This window comes from Oryzias melastigma, linkage group LG13, assembly GCF_002922805.2.
Source record: "Oryzias melastigma strain HK-1 linkage group LG13, ASM292280v2, whole genome shotgun sequence".
NCBI lineage: Eukaryota > Metazoa > Chordata > Actinopteri > Beloniformes > Adrianichthyidae > Oryzias > Oryzias melastigma.
This window is the reverse complement of record NC_050524.1, coordinates 4,322,751-4,342,393: the sequence shown is the minus strand read 5'-3', so window position 1 is coordinate 4,342,393 and position 19,643 is coordinate 4,322,751. Positions and strand designations below refer to the sequence as shown.

General features: G+C 39.0%; 1 protein-coding gene across 2 annotated transcripts in view; it reads left to right on the top strand.

The window, feature by feature from the left end:
- Positions 1–19,643, top strand: part of LOC112149718 (spectrin beta chain, non-erythrocytic 4) — an 89,918-nt gene that overhangs the window by 31,323 nt on the left and 38,952 nt on the right. For both annotated transcript variants that reach the window (XM_024277605.2, XM_024277604.2), the window contains exons 14-25: positions 1,178–1,314; positions 2,328–2,477; positions 2,808–3,176; positions 3,242–3,456; positions 3,531–3,668; positions 6,438–6,678; positions 6,747–6,905; positions 7,942–8,072; positions 8,145–8,370; positions 9,380–9,582; positions 10,074–10,164; positions 15,526–15,672. In XM_024277605.2, coding sequence (XP_024133373.1) covers positions 1,178–1,314; positions 2,328–2,477; positions 2,808–3,176; positions 3,242–3,456; positions 3,531–3,668; positions 6,438–6,678; positions 6,747–6,905; positions 7,942–8,072; positions 8,145–8,370; positions 9,380–9,582; positions 10,074–10,164; positions 15,526–15,672 — 2,207 coding nt within the window. The remainder of the gene's footprint in view (positions 1–1,177; positions 1,315–2,327; positions 2,478–2,807; positions 3,177–3,241; positions 3,457–3,530; positions 3,669–6,437; positions 6,679–6,746; positions 6,906–7,941; positions 8,073–8,144; positions 8,371–9,379; positions 9,583–10,073; positions 10,165–15,525; positions 15,673–19,643) is intronic.

Sequence of the window (19,643 nt, the reverse complement as noted above, 5' to 3'; positions counted from 1 at the left end):
TTTTCAGGGTTTCAGACTGAAATACAGCAACTATCTGTATAACAGTAGAAAGGATAAATCATGGAGATGTGAGGTCTGTCATGTTTCTTTATCAACAAACTATTTTTGACTGGATTTCAACTGGAATGTTTTGTATTTTCATTGGAACACAGGTTGATTAGTTTGTTGACACATTTTATTCTTGTTGTTTATATAAAATTACACCTAAAACTTTATTCTATGTTGTAAATAAAAAGTTTGTTAAACATTTTTGGGGTTTCCGCAGCAAAATGAACCCCTTTTTCCTTAAAGTAATTTTCTGTTTTTGTACGATTTTATGTCTATTGTGTGAATACAAACATTACAAAATAAAGATAGTGTCACATAGGAGAAGTTGTGCTGATTGAAATTATGTCAAATAAGTTAGCAGGTAGTTTTTCAAATAGAAAATACAGAGGTAAATTAAAAAATCGGAAAAAGACTGAGTTTTCCCACTCTGATCATTTTTTTATCTGTTATCAAAGTGTTCACAGTGTTTTTTTAATTATGATAATGCTGTTTTTAGCCTAAATTAAAAAACCTGTGTCGTTTTCAAGGACATACTTCCTGCAGAGCGGCAGGAATTCATTAGAAATTCACCTCTAAGTCGTGGGCCGGACTGGAGCACCCCCGTTTCCTCCTGTCACCCTTAACTGAGAGCTCTCTGTTTACATGCTCTCCTGCTAGCTTACATAAGCTAACATTACCGGTGTATCAAAAATGCAGAATAATATTGTAGCTATCGTACGGTTTTGATCCAGATTCCAGCTCAGATGAGGGAAAAAAAAGACGTTCATGGATCTAGTCGTCTGCAAGTGGATGCTTCAGAATGGAGCGGATCAGGGAGCTTGTGGTCTGATGATTGACATAGAAGTCACAACTACAATCTTTTTAAACAGCTTTTTTTTGTCTGCTCCTGATTCACCACAATATGGTTAATGGAATATTCAGAAACACAATTTTGATCTTAATTTTCTTTGTTATATGTCCTCCATCATCAGAAAAAGGCCACAAGAACATGTTAAAAACACCATATTCATCCAAATGTCTCCATGTTTGACCTCGACATGAGAAAACATTGACGTAACGGTGAAGTGATATGCAGCCGTGTTTCTATTTAAGCTCAGATGTTCTAATTAAAGAGAGATCTGTGTCTCAGGTTACCAGCCGTGCGACCCGCAGATCATCTGTAACCGCGTCAATCACGTCTCTTCCTGCCTGGAGGACCTGAAGCGTCTGGCTGCTGACAGACGCTCTGAGCTGGAGGAGTCCAGACAACTCTGGGCCTTTTTTCAGGTAGGACTGCACGTCTTTCTTCGTTAAGGTAACAGCTCAGGAGAATCAGATCTCTCGAGATTTTCTGCACAGTTTGAAGCTCCTGTTTCAATCTCAAAAACATTATTTTTTATCTTTGAGTCTGAAGTCTTCAGTTTATTTTTGAGCGTTCCCCTGTCACTCCCCAAAAATTCCCACAGTAAATTCACGTAAAAGTTCACAGTGCATCTGGCTATGACAGAAAGTACATAATTTCAATTTATTTTTAAGTTGTTCTGTAACATCTAAACTAATGAGGCCACAAGGTGGCAGTACAGCAGGATGCAAATCTGGTTATTTAAAGTTTTAATCTGTGAAATTCTTGTCTTTTGAGTTGCTTTGCAGAAAACGTGTCATAAAGATGCTTAAGAAGTTTGTTTTTTATGTGTGAAGTTGTTTTTAAACCAGACAGCAGTGGATGCAGTTTACTTTTTGTAGACAGAAACACAGCTTTTATAGGTTTTGTTTGTTTGGGCTTCTCTACGGAGAACACATTCTTAAAGAAAACTTGCAGAAAAAAAATAAGCAAACAAAATCAATGTAAAACCACCAGGTGTCTTCAGAAAATAAAGAGCTTTTAACAGTGTTGGAATAGTTTTTTGTGTAATGAAGTTAAAAATCTGTCTGAGTAAGTGTACTTCTTTTCAATGATGGTTTGACTGAACATAAAGATAAAATGTCTTCTAAAACTGCAGATCAGTTTTTCTGTGTTGAACTCATTTTGGAGAATCAACCTGAAGTCTTGGTTGGAAGGAAGTATTAAACATAAAATAAAAATCTGTTCTTTGGGTAAATGCAATAAAAGCCTCATTCCATGAATTAAAAGTAGAATTATATATCCTTTATCTTTATACCTTATTTTTCTAGCTTCCTCTTTAGTTTAGACACCAACCTTTAAAGATTCTGTTTTTTTTTTCCTCCTTTTTACTTATTTTTGCAAATGATTTTTAAACCTTCTTTTTCAATGACACTTTATGAAATCATCTTTAATGTAGGAGCTTGAGGAATCGGAGGCATGGATCCGGGAGAAGAGCTCCATCCTGGCGTCTCAGGGCTTCGGCAGAGACCTGAGCAGCGTTCTGAAGCTGCTGCAGAAACACAAGACTCTGGCCGGAGAGCTGCTGGCTCACCGCTCGCTGCTGCAGGTCCGGCGCCCATCAGTTTGCTGCACCACATTCAAGTTTTACTTCACCTTATGAAACTGTTGGAAAACTTTTGTTAAAATCGAATTTCTCTTTTTTATGTTTTTGTGGCTTTTTTAAATAATATAAATGGAAAAACCAGCAGAAACACAAGCAAGTAAATGAATTTAGAAAGTAGTGACACATGGAGATTGAGGATGAAAAATGCTTTACTTTATGTTTTGCGAACTTTAATTGATCTATAGCATTTATATTCCAAAGTTTAGACTCCTACAGGCGATTGAACATTTCCAAATGAACAAACCGCCATCACAGCTGCTGCTTCGTCTGCAGAACACCATGAAGCGAGGGAAGCAGATCCTGAGCGAGAAGAGCTTCGGCACGACCGGCATCCAGGAGCGAATCATGGAGGTCAAAGACGAGTGGAAGAAGCTGGAGGACCAGGCCGCGCAGCATCTCGGCCACCTGCAGGAGGCGCTCAACTTCTTCCAGTTTTCCACAGAAATGGACGACCTGGTGGCCTGGCTGCAGGACGCTTACCGCCTGGTCTCCAGCGAGGACTTCGGTCACGACGAGTACTCCACGCAGTCGCTGCTGAAGAAGCACAGAGGGGTCACCGAGGCCATCGACAAACATCGCCTCCATGTGGTGGCGCTGCGCAAGCACATGGGGGTTCTGCCGCTGCAGTACCGCGAGCAGGAGGTGGGTTCAAGACGTTGAGCTCTGCAGGACGGATTTGAACGTTCCTAAAACCTTCCGCTCTGCAGGAGGTGCAGGTGCGCATGGCGGAGGTGGAGCAGCTGTACACGGAGGTGGCTGACGTGGCCGTGCTCCGACAGCAGTGGCTTCACGACGCGCTCGCCGTCTACCACATGTTCAGCGAGGTCAACGCCTGCGAGCTGTGGATCGACGAGAGGGAGCAGTGGCTGGACAAGATGGAGATCCCGGAGAAACTGGAGGATGTGGAGGTGGTAGCGCACAGGTGAGGAGGAAGAGGAGGAGGAAGAGGAGCGGCAGATGTGTGATTGTCCTAAACTTCCATCACCTTCTTGACAGGTTTGAGAGCCTGGACCAGGAGATGAACAGCCTGATGGGACGGATCCTGGACGTGAACCAGATCGTCCAGCAGCTCCTGGATGGAGGTCACCCCTCCTCCTCAGAGGTCAGGGGGTGTCAGGACCACCTCAACTCCAGGTACCAGAAGCAGAGGGGTTCTGTTCGCAGATAAAACTGAGCTGCAGAACAAAACGTACTAAAATCCCTACTTTCAATCAGAAGTCATCCTTTCAGGGGGTGGAGGGTCAGTTTTAACATCTACAAGACTCTGAGCTAAAGAGGACATTTTAGAAAATAACTGTAAAACAAACTAATAATTTCAAGAGTAAACTAAGCCAAAATGATCATGTTTATTTATGATTTATGATTAATTTAGAGAATAAACTGAATGTATTTATATTTTATTTAACTTTAGTTTCTTAAAACATTTTAATTCAGAGCAAACTTCTTTACCATTTGGGAACAGAACGATCACTTCACACCTTCACAGAAGTTACTGATCTGAAAGGAAACTTTGTGTTCTGAGAGCTTTTAACTCCAAATGTTCAATGATCTACAACGGAATCTTATGGTCAGTTTACAAACAAAATATATTTTTTAAATTATAACTTTAAATCTTGTAAAATTAAAAAGTCGTATCACTTAAATTATGAGAATAAAGTTGTACCTTTTGGTGATTCAAGATCAAATTATTATCAGTGTTGCTGTTTTCTGGAGTTCATGTCAGGAATGCTGAGTTTCATATGTAAAATAAAGAGCTCAGAGACACACATGTGCAGGATCGTCCCCTTATGTCATGCGCAGACGGAACAGTGTTCTCCAAATGAAAGAGAAATGAAAATAGTCTGTTTCATTAGCACAAGAACATTGACAATTCCCAAAACTCTGCCTCTTCAGACGGCAACATCACAGAGTTGGAGGAAACGAGTCTTTCATGGAGGAAGAAATGGCTGGAAGTGGACAGCTGAAGGGATATGGTAGACTTCATCAACGGGGTCTGCGGAGAATGAATAAAACTTAATAAACTAAATCAAAGAAAGTAGTTTCCAAACATTTGTAACTTCTTAAACATTCAGCTCTGACGCTTTTCACAGTTGAGTTGGTCTTCTGCTGCTCACAGTGTTCGCTTGCTGGACTGTATAGGCTCACTTCGACTTAAATCTTGTAAATTACGAGATTTAAAGTCATAGATTTACAAGAAAAACACTCATAATATTTATTTTTTTGGTGGTGCTGATACTTTGTTGTAATGATCTATTTAAAAAATATATATATTTTTTTTTTTTTAAAGATTTTTCTGCTAAAAGTCATCATAGCCACAGAATGACAGTTTTGTGACAGAAGTAAACAACTTCCTTCTTGCGTCATTAAACTTAAAATATAAAAATCTTTGATTATTTTCCTCTTTGAGCACAAATAAAATAAAGAAAGAGTCAATAAGAAGTGCGACGAACCCAAAATGGATCACCATTGATGCAGTTTTAGACGACATTTTAGGTTTTAAATATTGTTGGATACTGAGATCCTTCTGTTGTGTTGTAGCTCCTGTAAAAACCACTCGGTTCTCCTCTGAATGTTCCTGTTCATTGACTGCTGCTCCGTCCCGTCACCTTGGCAGGCGGAGTTTGTCTCGGGGTGACCATCTGTCATCAGCATCCATGCCACGCTGATGGTTCCTCACTTTGAGTTTCTTTGTTTTTACATAAATGATGTAGATTTTCATTAAAACAGGAAGTATCTGAGGAATAAGGTTCATTTTTATATTTTTTTTATTAATTTCTCATGTTTTCAGTTAATGCGCTTTTATCCCGTTTCTTCAGATTATTAATTACTTGAGTTATTGAGGCTAAATGTCAGCAGCATGAGGCAGAAAATGATTGAAATTTAGTTTTTAATCAGGAAAAAAATGAGGACACTGATTTTGACCAAAAAATGATTTATGCTAATTGATGCAAAAGACTTTACTGATCATAATCATTAAATACTTTGATACAAGCTCTCCATACTTGTTCTGTGATAAATAAGTTCTGGAATATTTGAATGTCTTTCAGTCTCATCGATTAGCACTTCATCTTTTTTATTTGATACTTTTAATACTTATAGATTTAATAAACGATCTTTACTTGGACTGGTAAAGTCTGATAACTATATAAAAATGATTAAAATGGTTAATTAAAGCACAGTAGGAGTTGAATTATATTACTTTATTTCCTCCCATTCCTTTTCAAGTAATTAATTCAAGTCTTTTTGACAAACTTTACATTTATTAGATTCAGTGTGTTGTATGTAAAGATACAAATACAGTATGTTATTAATTAATAAGTGTAATTACAATAGAATCATTTACATGTTTATGTGCATCTATCTATATGAATACGTTGGTTCTTTTTGTTTGTTTGTTTTCTTTAGTTTTTTTTATTTTAATTGCTTCAAAGAAATGAATTCCAAAAAAATGAAAAAAGAAGAAAAATTTAATGATACAAACAAGACAAATAACATTTTTTTTTACCCTAAAGGTAAAAAAAATATCTAATTTTAAACATTTACTTTCTGCTGTTTTGGCCTCCATCAGGAATACAAATGACAGAACATAAGAATAACGGTACGCAACTATAATATATTTATATTCTGACAAAGGAAAGTTAATGTTGGAGAACATCAAAGGACATTTTGAGATAAACCTAACAGCTTTATTGGACGTCATGTCAAAGACTCCTAAATTCTGATCACAGAGAGATGATTTCTAAATAGTTTTTCATTTCTTTAGTGAAGTCTACACTAAACACACACTAACTTTTTTCACCTTTTCAGGTTGTTTATGGGTGAAAATAAAAGCTTGAGTCCAAACTGAATGGAGGAAAAGTTTGTTTTCTAAACCTGAGATGTTTGCCGTCCTTCTGGAACCAGGTGGAACAGCATCGTGGAGCTGGTGGAGCAGAAGAAGGACCAGCTGGACTCCATGCTGCGTCTGCAGAATTACCTGCTGGAGTGCGCCGAGATCAAGTCCCAGATCCAGGAGAAGAGGAAAGCCATCGACGCCACGCAGTACATGGGCAGCGATTTAGGAGGAGTCCTGGCTCTGCAGAGGCGTCTGTCCACCATGGAAGGAGCTTTAGCCGTCCTGGAGCCCAAACTCCTGCATCTACAGGTACGGGATCTGGAAACGAGCCACAAGGAGTCATGAGCTCTGATAATAATTCTGTATTTCCAACGCAGGAGGAGGCGGAGCATCTGGCCACAGCTCATTCAGGCCGAGCAATGGAGATCCTCGTGCCCTTTGATGGCATCAGTGTGGAGTGGGAGGAGCTAAAGCGGACTCTGCAGGGGTGTGAGGACTCACTGATGGTGGCCAGCCGGCTGCAGAGCTTCATACAGGTGTCGAGTTTCTGACACGTTAACAAGTATTTGAATGAAAGGAGACAATCAGCTGTTGAGTTTATGAAAGGATAATCCAAATGTAGAAACCGAAGAGGCAGAAACAAAAAAGATGAGAACTGACAGAAGTCATCTAAAACTGTTGACCTAAGTAAGCGATTTCTGACTTAACATCATTTAATTTGATTATTGATGTTATTTTTTTCCCATATCTGAAGGTTTTAACCAGGGGTGTCCCGATCAGATTTTTTTGGCCTGATCCGATTTCGAGTCATTTGATCATTCCAATCCAATACTTTTGTTACACATTTAAAAAAAAATAAAAAGCACAAGCAGACTCAGGTGTATTTTTATTTCATTAACATTATTTTATAATTTAAAGCTTTTAACAGAGAACTTTTTTGAAGTAGCATTAACAATCAAGTAGAAACACTCCAACTATCAACTAGAAAAAATACTATTTTAGTTAATAATTAGTCATGTAAGAAAGTTTAGTGAATTTAGCTTTAATATCTTCAGAACTATTGAACATTTTACCCAAATGTGAATTATTACACATATTATTATCATTCTTAAAAAAAATAATGAGGACTTTTTTTGCATGAATTTGATGAGTATTCATGACTACCTGATAGAACCATTAGAATCATTTATTAGTTCGTTTGTTTTTTAAATTCAAGATTATGGGATTCTTTTTATAACCTCTTAAAACATCACATTTTATGTTTTATGTTAATTGTCTTAACGGAGACTGAAACTGGGAAACCAGTTGATCTTTGACCCATCAGGCAGTTGGATTTGGTAGTGACATATTGGTAGCATCCTTTTCAAAACAGATACACCAGTCGTTTGGAAATGTATATCTATGGAAGAATTATAAATTGTGGTTTGTGCCCGACTTGAATTCTATGACATCAAGTCTCTCATATGTCGGAGTAGAGATGTGAAAGAAAAAGCCGGGAGGAAGATTCACTAGAATTGAAGCGTTTCGGTCTTTTCCAACTGTGAAAACATTCATTCTTCCATGTTCTGTCAGGACCTGGACTCCTTCCTCACCTGGCTGGTCCAGACTCAGACAGCTGCTGCCTCAGACCAGCTACCTAACGACCTGGAGGAAGCTGAGAAACTCATCAACAAACATGCTGCTCTCAAGGAGGAGATTGGACGGTAGAAGTATAAACGCAGCAGCCGTTCTCCCCTTTAGGTTTCAGAGAATAACTCCACCCGTCTTTGTTCCAGATATGAGGAAGACTACGAGCGGCTTCAAGCCATGAACGAGCTGCTGGAGTCTGAGGATGCTCCTCTGCCTCAGGCCGCGCTGCAGCAGTGGCTCCAGAAGCTGGACGTGGGCTGGAACAAGCTCCTGGAGATGTGGGAAAGCAGGAGAGAAGTTCTGGTTCAGGCCCACATTTTTCATCTATTCTTGCGAGACGTCAAACAGGCAGAGTCCTTCCTCAACAACCAGGTAGAGCACCAGCTAGATATGTAGCATTACCTACGATAATGCTGTAAGCTGAATGTGGACACTGATGATGCTAGTGCTGATAGCTGAAGATGCTCAAATTGATAGCTAAAACGCTGAGGCTAATATCTGAAACGCTGAAGTTGATAGATAGCTCAAATAAATAAAAAAGTTAGCCCAAACAGCTAGCATGTAGTTAAAATATTAGAGAAACTCCAAAATAGCCTAAAAAAATCTAAACAAATATCCTAAATTAGCCAAAAAAAAAGCTAGCATGGAGCTGAAATTTTGACTAATTTTATGTGTTACAGATCAAGAATTACGTACACACAAATCCTAAGTTACGCACAAATCAGAAATTATGCACACATAAATCCAGAGTTACGCAGAAATCAAGAATTACGCACACACAAATCGGGGCCTAAAAAATAGCCTAAAAAACTTAAATTAAGCCTAATTTAGCCAAAACATCTTGCGTAAAGCTAAAATATTAGCTAAACTCCAAAATAGCCTAAAAACTACAACAATTTTAAATTAGCCAAAATAGTTAGCATGTAGCTGAAACATTAGTTAAACTCCAAAATAAACTAAAAACAAAAAAAATATAAATTTGCCAGAAAAGCTAGAAAGTGGCTGAAATATTAGCTAGCTAAACTCCAAAATAGCCTAAAGACCTTAAAAAAACTAAATTAGCCAAAACGACTATGTAGCTGAAATATTAGCTAGCTAAACTCCAAAATAGCCTAAAGACCTTAAAAAAAACTAAATTAGCCAAAACGACTAGCATGTAGCTGAAAATTAGCTAAAGTCCAAATTAACCTAAAAAAACTAAAACACATAGCCTGTTGCTAAAATATTACATAAACTCCAAAAATAAAAAATCTTAGAAAAAGTCAAAATAGCTAGCATAATGCAGATGTAACAGCTAAATGTCACTATACCTCAGAAACCCCAGAAATGAAACTCCTCTTTTCTAAGTTCTCTGAGAGTTCTCTGTGTTTTTGCGCTCCAGGAGTCGGCCCTCGCTCATGTGGAGCTCCCCACCACCGTGGAAACGGTGGAAGCCGCCATCAAAAAACACAAGGACTTCACCACCACCATGGAGCTGAACCTCCACAGGATCAAAGCCGTGATCGAGGCGGGAGAAAGCCTGATCAGCCAGAACAACATCTACTCGGATCGCATTAGGGAGCGCATCGACACTCTGGCCAAGAGGTACGAAGACCACGTGCATTTATGACAAGTGCTGGAGAAGTGCTCTCTCAGAAGTTATGAAGATGAAACATGTCTGAGCGTTTCTCTTTTTTAGAACTTCCAGTTCTTAAGGTCCTTCTCCAACCACACGGACCAAGCTTTGGCACAAAAGATCCCTACAGGAAACACAAATCATAAATAAGTTGATTATTTATACATAAAATGTATTGAATATAGAACATAGAAAGTAAATGAAAACAAAATAAATACATAAAGATAAATAAAATAAATTTAATTTTTTATTAACAATAAATACTCTTAAAGCCATGTTAAAAATGTGTTAATTAAAAATTCACGGGAAACGCTTTGAAAATAGATCACATGATCAGAGTGAGACTTTAAAACACAGGACACCATCTTTTTTTTTTCTTTACCTCTTGCATGTTTGAAGATTTTTAATGATGCAGAGTGAGAATAAGTTTAAGCATCCCGACTGTCCCTTATCTTCTCAGGGGGAACCAGAACCGACACCTGGCCCAGAAGTGGTTGGAAAAGCTGAACGACCAGTGGGAGCTGCAGCGGTTTCTCCAGGACTGTCATGAGGTGAGTCCAGCTGCTTCACCTCTGCTCTCACCTGAGGCTGCACACTCACCGCCTTCCGTTTGGTTCCAGCAACTCTCTCCTTTGGTTCCCTTCAATAATTCAGCTGCTCCTCATCACTTATTCAGAGGAGGAAGAGTGTGTGTGAGACTGCGTCAGTCTGCTGGAACCTGAGCTCTCAGCTGACAGGGTGTGTTCTGTTCCAGCTTAAAAACACCTTAAAAAACAGAAATCTGATCTTCTGTCAGAAAGCAAAGCCAACCGCTCGGAGAGTCTTCAGTTTCAAAATGAAATGAACTTTGAACAAACTTTGGTGGAGGACGTGCAAACAAAACGACAGAACTTTCTTCAGAAATCTGATTTTTTTTTTTTGGTTTGATTGTGTTTTTTATCCGGCTTGATGTCAAGAACAGGAAAACAGATGCATTTAAGCAGTTACGTTATATTTTGGATTAAACTAACTGGATTTAACTACATTTAAAAACATTGAAATTTGAACCATTTGAAGATTTATTGAAAAAAAATAAACACATGCCTTTCTAAATGAGAGTCTTCTAAGTTTTGAAAAACCTAAGAAACTATTTAAGAGTTATTGATGATGTCATTTCCTGGGAAAACTGGGATGAAGACAGCAAGAAAACAGATGCTTTCATGAAAGCTGCTGCTGCTCTGAACTTCAACAAGTCAAAATCAAAAAGAAAAGGAGAAACATCTTCTGGTACATCAAGACACCAGGAAAAAATAGATTTGTTTGAATTATATTTGAACAAATACAGTATATTGTGTTTTTATCAAAAGACGCGTTTAGCTCACTCATGTTGTCTAGTGAGCGGTGGATTGTGTTTGTACAGCACACACAGTCACACACAGGTTTGTGTCAAAGCTTCCTTTTACGACTCCGTGGTCTCGTGGGTGAAGGTCCGGCCGCCAGGCTCCGCCCTCGTTTGTGAGGAACATGGCCTTTGTTTGTCCTCCATCAGATCCTAATGAACCCCGTTCAGTCTGCCCCCTCCCCCAGGACCTGATTGCCTCAAGGGAACCCATAGGGGCAATTACCCGCCGGAACATACCCCCTGGTGTCCACCTCACAGGGCAGAGAGGCGACAGAAAATCAGAGTGTGCGACTGAATGAGGGATTTCTGTGCTAGCGGGAACATTCTGCTGGGAGGAGCAGAGAACGTGCAGACTTGTTATTTAAACTCCTGTTCTCAGTCTGGTCATGAGCTCTAGATTATCAGTAAATGAAAAGAGCTTCAGAGTGGCTGAGGGGAATAAAATCGCCTTTCCCATCAAAACTGGACAGCTGAGGTGGATTACAGTCTGACGTCTGGTGAGAATGTTCTACTAGACATGTGTCACAGACTTTAAACTGGAAGACGGTTCTGTGGGAGATCCAGGGCGGGTTCTGTGGAACCCTCAGTGTCCTGAAAGAGATCTCAGAAGGAGCTGTAGTGGAGGAAGATAGTACACACATGGATGGATGGATGGATGCTTGGATGAATGAAATCTTGTAAATGCCAATGCAAAAAGCTTTCTAAATTTTTAAACTTGTCATTTTTATTAGTTTTTTTTTTGCAGATTTTCTGTTTTTTTCAAGATACAAACAGGATTGAAAACGAGCATTTGTCAGATATTTGTGTTTTAAAAGAGGCTGAATATTTCTGAATATATATGTGTGTGTATCCAAAACACTATGACTGAATGTGATTTTTGAATGCACCTTCAGGGTGCTGATTGAATGTAACCAGTGTCTGTTCGCTCCTTGCTTGCAAGTTAAACTAAGTTTTTGAATCTTTTTATGTCTGGAAAACTGTCTACAAACTAACAGTGTTTCTTTACAATGTGTTTGCAGAAAAGGTTTCCTGTCAAAGTGAGCTTCCTCACTCATGTTTAGTGTTTGGTTAGATTGTTTTGAAGGCAGGAAAGTTAATAAAAAAAGAAGTAGTGAACGCTGGTCAATTAAAATCTGGTGTGTGGCTTCACTTGCGAGTACGGCTGGGTATCAATTAGAATTTCCAGAAACAATTCGATTCAGAAAAGCCTGGATTGATTCGATTCAGATTTTTTTTTTAGGTTTTTCAATCCTCTCAATTCAATTTGATTCAATTCAATTCAATTTTGAGTTAATACATTTATACACATTTGTTTAGAAATACATATTAATCTGCTATATGTTTCTAATATATTTATATTAATCTGATATAGTTCACATACTGTAAAATGTACTAATAAAACGATGAGATTGTTAATAGCATACAGTGTTACATGGATTCTCAAACAAAGAAACTACAACAAAAATGTTCAGATCATTAACATTAACATTTCAGTTTGGCCACTAGGTGGTGATCACGCTAAAGCAGTACACTTTTTTTCTAGAAGAATAAGCAAAGAATTAGCAAAAAACAGTGGTTTAGACCACAAATGGTTACTTTAAAAAAATATTTCCTTAAAAAGTTTGGAAAATTCATGTGTGTGAGTTTCTGAAGATGTTCATTTAGTCAGCAATGTATGTTTAGGTCGACCGAGCGTTAGCATTAGCCATCCAATGAGAAATTCCATTAAACGTTAGCATCAAGCTAGCAGACTTTAGCTTTATGGCCTAATTGTTATATATTTTTATGAATCGATCATTGATCTGTTAAGCTAAAATCAATTAATCGATTTTATCCACCCAGCCGTGCTGGCAGGTTAACTCTGATGCAGTTCAGTTGTAGTGGGAATGCAGATGCATCATTATTGTGTAGCATGAGCAGGAAATCAGGAGTAGAAATGACAAGAAAGTTTAATCATCTCTAGCGTAAAAGTGTTTGCAGTCATTTGATTTTTTTTTTTTTAGGCCACATGTGTCAAAGTCGAGGCCCGGGGGCCGGATCCGGCCCGCTCGGGTAATTCTATCCGGCCCCCCAGATCATTTGATTTTAATGTTATTAATGACCCGACGTTAACTTGCGCTGATTTCTAACTTCTATCATTTTGATAAAATATATTTTTATGGAGAGTAAAATAATGTAAGTTATTTAAGGTTTAAGTTGATTTATTCTCTAATAATATTCATCTTTTTCAATTATTCATAATTATGTTGAAAAGTTAAAGTTTTAAAGTTTTAAAAATTGGCATTCTGCTAGATTTTTGCACTATTTTGGCATTTATTAAGATTTTCTTTAGGCTATTTTGAAGTTTAACTAGTATTTCATCTACATTCTAGCTGTTTTGGCTAACCTAAGTTTTTTTTTTTGTTTTGTTTTTTTAGGCTAATTTGGCATTTAAGTTAATTTTTTAGCCGGCTATCAGCTTCAGTGTTTTTAGCTATCAATTTCAGTATTTTCAGCTATCAGCACTAGCATCTTCAGCAGCTAAATTAAGCTTCCAGCATTCACACTAGCACTATGGCAGCTAATGCTATATATGTAGTTCATAATTATGTTAAAAAGTTATGGTTTTAAAGTTTAAAAAAATTAGTTTTACTGTTTTCAATAAATATTTATCCTGTTCGGACTGCAACCTAAGGTGTGTTTTGGATTTTTGCCCCCTGTGCGGTTGAGCCTGACACCCCTGTTTTTGGCCGTTTGCTCCAGTTCAGTCATTTGGTTCCTCTTTGGGAGGAAAAAAACAAACACATAAGGGCGGTAGTTTGTCAGCATTCCTCACTCATTCTGTTATGGCTTTTTGCCTCATTTATAGCTATGGATTTTTGTCTTTTTAACTCCATAATCCTGCTTCTCTGAAGCCTCACAGGAATCAGCTTCATCAGTTTCAGCAGAATATACCCTCATGTTTATCAGTTTCTCTGGGTTCATCTGTGGGTTCATGTGGTTTTGACCCGCCCCTGACCACGCCCTCCTGCCTGCCCCAAATCATGTTTTACAACAACTTTCACTGGTCCATTCAAACTGGACCATCGCGCTCTGAAACACCCCCGAAATCCTCAGCATCTTCTTCCTCCCCCCTCAGTCTTCTTCTCTTACGTCCCTCCCCCCTCTCTCCCTTTTCATTCATCTCGCCTCGCTCCTCCTTTTCTCTCATTCACATCGGTTTGTGAGGCTGAACCTCTCAAAGACGGGCGTGCACCTGTCTGTGTTTCCATGAGTCTGTCTTCGGGATGGAGGCGTCCTCCTCTCCTGTCCCTCCGAACCTCCGCCGCTCTTCTTTCTCTCCTCTTCCTGCTTCACCACTGCAGCATCCTGCGAGCGGCGCTGCAGCTGCAGAGGATCGCTGCTGAAGCTGCAGCTTTCAGAGCCTCTCAGCTCCAGATTTTACAACATGAAGTCTCTTTCTTGAAGCCTGTCTTTCTGGCTCCCGTCCCCCCTCCTCCATCATCTCCTTCTCTGCATCATTATCTGTGACCGGTGAGCCCCGGAGGCGTTGCCTTCATCCCCTGCCCCCCCAAATATCCCAGTGCAAGGCTTTTGCTCCTCCCTCTCCTCCTCCTCCTCCTCCAAGCAGCCCGTTCAGTCAGACGCCTCCACTCTGTGGGTGCGAGGTTGTTGGGGGGGCACCCCTGTACAAGCTGGGCTGCTTGCCATTTTATTGTTTTGAGTATGAGGTTCTCTCCCCTCTCACTGGTCGGCCCCCGCCCCTCCCTCGTCTCCTGGCTCAGCGTACAGTGAGAGCTCGCCAACACAAGGAGGGAGCAGAGAGCGCTTCATCTCCTCGCTCCGCTGCTGAGCTTTTTTTGTTCTCGCTTCTGCATCTGCAGCTTTTCTTTTGGCTCTTCATAAAGTCGCCCCCTCCCTCGTCATTTTCTCCTCTTTCCTGCCGGTGACCTGGTTCTGCGGTGGCGAGCATCTTTGAAGGAGCGAGGATGCAGACATCGGCTGCCTGCAGCTGCCACGACCCTGCAGGCTCCCGCTAGAAGCTGCTGCTGGTAAACGGGTTCTCCTCTTCACAGATGGGGGGGGGTCATTCAGGTATGGAGGACACCGATAAGGATACTGATGCTGACCTGGATTTTTGATTGATTTTGGCGGCTCTGCCAGCGCCAGGCGTCTTTTGCCGTGTTCACGCCGATAATTGGAGTGTGAGGGATTTTGATGGAGGGTGGGGGCAGGTTTGTGCTGGGGGTGTCGATCAGTGCCTGACTGGATTCTGCTTCGTGCACATGTGGATTCCTGCCGCCATGCTTGTTGTTACACGTGTGTCCGCCTGCATGTGACTCGTGCGTCACCAAAGTCTGCGTGTTTGACCTTGTTGACGCTGACACTGCAGGTATCAACTTTATTCTGCTCACTTTTTTATTCAAACATAAATTCTGAGAAAAGATTGTGAGAAACTGTTTCATCGTTAAGAGGTTTAGTTCATTCCTAAATCTTAAAAAGCTGAAATTGCTGCCTCAGCGTGTTTGACTCATCTCTTCGTCTCCACCAGCTGGGCGACTGGGTGAACGAGAAGATGCTGATGGCGAGGGACAGCAGCCGAGACGAGACCCAAAAGCTTCATAAGAAGTGGCTGAAGCACCAAGCCTTCATGGCAGAGCTGGCCCAGAACAAGGAATGGCTGGACAAAATAGAAAAGGTGAGAACTGCTGCTGTTTTAAAGGATTCAGTCTCTGTTATTGCTGGAAAAATGAAATTTTAAAATGTATTTGTTTTATTTTGGCTTCGAATTTACCATGTTTTTCAGAGTACAAGTTGTGTTTTTTTTTTGTATTGTTTGGGCCAGAGGTGTGAGTTATACTCGAGTGCGACCTATATGAGATTTTGTTTTTTTAAATAAATAAAAACAACCACTAGAGGGCATTATAGGTGTGTATCAGTATTTGATCGTGACAGCTACACAGAAGAAGAAGCCTCTGTCGTTCAAAACCGGCTCAGACGGTGACCAATTCAACAGAGTTAGTGATAAAAACAGTTTAGTTGACTTGTTAGCATATATTCTTTATACTATGGTTATCAAAACTACTGCTCTGTTGTGCTAATATACTAGACCTCATGTGTCAAAGTCAAGGCCCGGGGGCCGGATCCAGCCCTCTGGGTAATTCTATCCCTCCCTCCAGATCATTTTATTTTATTGTTATTAATGGCCCAATGTTATCTTGTGCTCATTTCTAACTTGCATAATTTTGAAAAAATATATTTTGATGGAGAGTAAAACATTTAGTTATTTAAGGTTTAAGTTGATTTATTCTAGAATAATATTCCTGCCTGTTTTTATTCATAGTGATGTTAAAAAGTTACTTTTTTAAAATAGAAAAACGTAGTTTTAGAGTGTTCACCAAATGTTTATCCTGTTCTACCCGAGACCTAAGGTGTGTTTTGGATTTTGGCCCCTTGTGGGATTGAATTTGACCCCCCTGATCTAGACGCTTATCGAGTTGCTCCTATGTTTCATGAAGATAAATACGATTATGGTAGTCAAACGGCAAAGATTCTGTCTATTATTATCTTTTGCAATATTTCCATTTGCCTTTCAAGATGAAATGTCCGTTTTTGGTCCTTTTTTTGTGAAATTGATTCGCAAAACTGCGAGTTTTATATTATTTTTTTCCCTCTTTTATGCATTTTTTGCTGCTACGACTTAAATACAAAAAGATAAGAAATATGGTAATCCATGTTTACAATATGATCTGTTTATCGTCTCCAAAAGCTAAAACTATCCGTATATATGTGTGGGTCATGTATAAAAATCAGACTGATTGGTTGCATCTTGTATTAAAGTTGAGGCGACTGCATGTTCTTTTGTTTTATGTGTTTAAGTCAGGGATTGCTGAACACCAAAGTCCCATTTGCTTTAATTTGATATTTATCACATCAAAACATTACAATCCTCCCATGTTTAACAGAATCCAGCATTGATCCTGTTCTGATATCATTACTAGCACTGGTTAAGAAGAATTCCTTCAAACGGACGTTTCTGCTCCTCGTCTGCATCCTGATGAGATCTGTGTCTCGTTAAGGAGATTCATCCTCTTACGTAAAACTGGAGTCAGTACAGATGTGAAGGAGACTCTGGATCACACCCAAACCCTCCATGTGATCTGACGGTCACTTATAGAGGCCACTAAGATCCAGCTAAGACAAAGCCTAAACAAATATTTACAGACAGGAAAGTGGAAATGTGTTTTTCGACTCAGATGCTATGAAATATTGCATGAGTTTTTTTCTTAAAAAAAGACAGGACTAATTTTTCAAATCTGTAGTTTATCATGACATTACAGTCTGGATGATCTTATTTTGATGTTGAGCCTTTGTTTTTATCACGTTGACTGTCTTTTCATGACTTTTTTCAATAGAGAAGATAACAGAGCCTTAATTTTATTATTTGACTATAACAGTTGTGTTAATGCATTTTTAATTAATGTTTATTGTTTGTGAACAATGGCTGAATATGATGTTACTAAAAATGAAACATACAGATTATTTTAAATGTCAGAGAAAATTATCTGATGTAAGATGATGGCAAATCAGACTTTTTCTTTTATTTGCAATGTTATTTTTTTCTTATAAGGATTGAGTCTCCCAAACCCTTTAAATGCAAGAGAAAGGGTTTCCTAAAGTTTGGTGAATTTCTGCTCACGCAACCGGCTTAAGTTTCCGCTTCCGGCTAGAGATTGATGCTGCTCCCAATCTCTCGTGTGACAAGAGGCTCCTCTTTAAATGTAGGGGTGAGGAAAGGAAACGGATTTACACAAAACATTTAAATAACCTGAAAGGAAAACAGGAAGTCAAACTAAAAGTTAGAAGAGCAGAGATTGAAAACTTTAGCAGTAAATAAAGAGAAAATTAATGTCAAATTTTATTTTGAATCCGTCTGGAGTTCCCATGTTATGGAGACAGAGGCTTGTTTGGTTTCCTGATTTTTAGTCGAGCAGTTTGTTCAATGAAATGTTTGGAAAGATTTTCTTTGTGATAATCTCTCTGAAAATCAATTGAAGCTAGCTCTGCAGAGAACAATGATTGCAGTTGTCGACTAACCTTTCCATCGTTTTTGATGAGTCACATCTACTTTGTCTGCTTCCATTAAGGCTTCAGAGGTAAAAGTGTCGATCTGCTGCAGATCTGTGGACTAAAGGTTCTCCTCAGACAGTGAGGGCGTGCCTCCTGCTTCAGATGCTTTTGTTGTCATTTTGGTTGTTTTTACTGAGGATTCATTTGTTGTTTGTAATTAGTTTTGATTGTATCTCTTTCTTCTCTTCATTTTCAATTGGACTGGATTGATGGTTTGATCAGTTTTTGCTGCGTCACACGTGTGGCGTCTGCTGTGACGCCACTTAGCTGTTCTCACGTTATAGTAAAATAAACCTACCATGTCTCGATCCAAATGGTATTTTCCAATATCAACATAAACAATTAATTTTATTTTTAATGATTCTTTTATGGTATTAGTCAGTGGTTTTGACCTTTTTCCAAAACCGGATACGGACCGGTTTAATGTAGATAATATTTTCGGTCTGAACGGGGCTCAAGTTAGCATTTTTAAGCTTCCGGTTTCTGAAAATCTATTTTCCAAATAAAATGCTACTCCAAGCAGTTTTGTTTAAAAACTCTAAAAATATCCATAGATTTTTTTTAAAGATGATGAATATTCAATGAAATAAAGTTATTGATTTGTAGAAGTCCTTTCTAATTTGAAAAGATTCCATAAAAGAAAGATTACATGATTTTTTTTCCCCATAGAATGTTATTTTAACATAAATCCAGGTTCCGATTATGTTTCAGGGCAAAAAGATTGATCATATTTAATCTTTATATAAATCCTCATTCATTGGGTATTTTTTTCAACATTTTCAGTGCTAAAGTTTCTGAACGTAATTCTGCTTTGCTGTTGGAAAATTCTCAAATGTCTCTTTTACAAATCTTCATAGCAAAGTTTCTAACTTTGCTATGAAGATTTTCCCTTTAATGTCAAAGTGGGAGCTAACAACCGGACTCTAGCTTCAGCTACGTCTGATTTTTCTGCTACATGAGAACAATAATTCTGTTAGTGGAGGAATTCTCCTGTTTTGCTCCGTAAACAGCAGCTTTATTGTTCTTTAAGTCAAAGGCTTTTCTTCGGTTTCCTCACTGATTCTTTTCTCCCCAAAGAAATTTACAAATACGTTTTACTGTTTGGTTTTTTGTTAGCTTTAGGCTACTAGCTTAGCAATCCAGGTAGCCATGCAGCTAGCCTCTTTAAGTCACGTGACCAAAACGGATCTTGTGTGAAACTTCCTTCAGGATCAGAAAGTAAACTCAACAGAAATAATCGAAGTTAGAGCATGCATTTCTTTTTCTCTGTCTGCGGCCCGGTCCGAAGTGACCCACGGACCGGTACCGGGTCCACTGGTAAATGACGATTAGAGATGTGATCAGCGACTTTCCTCAGACAGATCAATCGGGCCCTTATTCTGCACTTATGAAGGTTAATATTCTGTTCTGTTTGGTCTTAATTGAAAACTTTATTCAGTGTTTTTGGCACCAACAGTCTCCCCACCAAACAGAACTCCTCAGATCTTCTCCAGATGTAAAGCTAAAGTTTTTTCTTTTGGATGAATCATGTCCATTTCG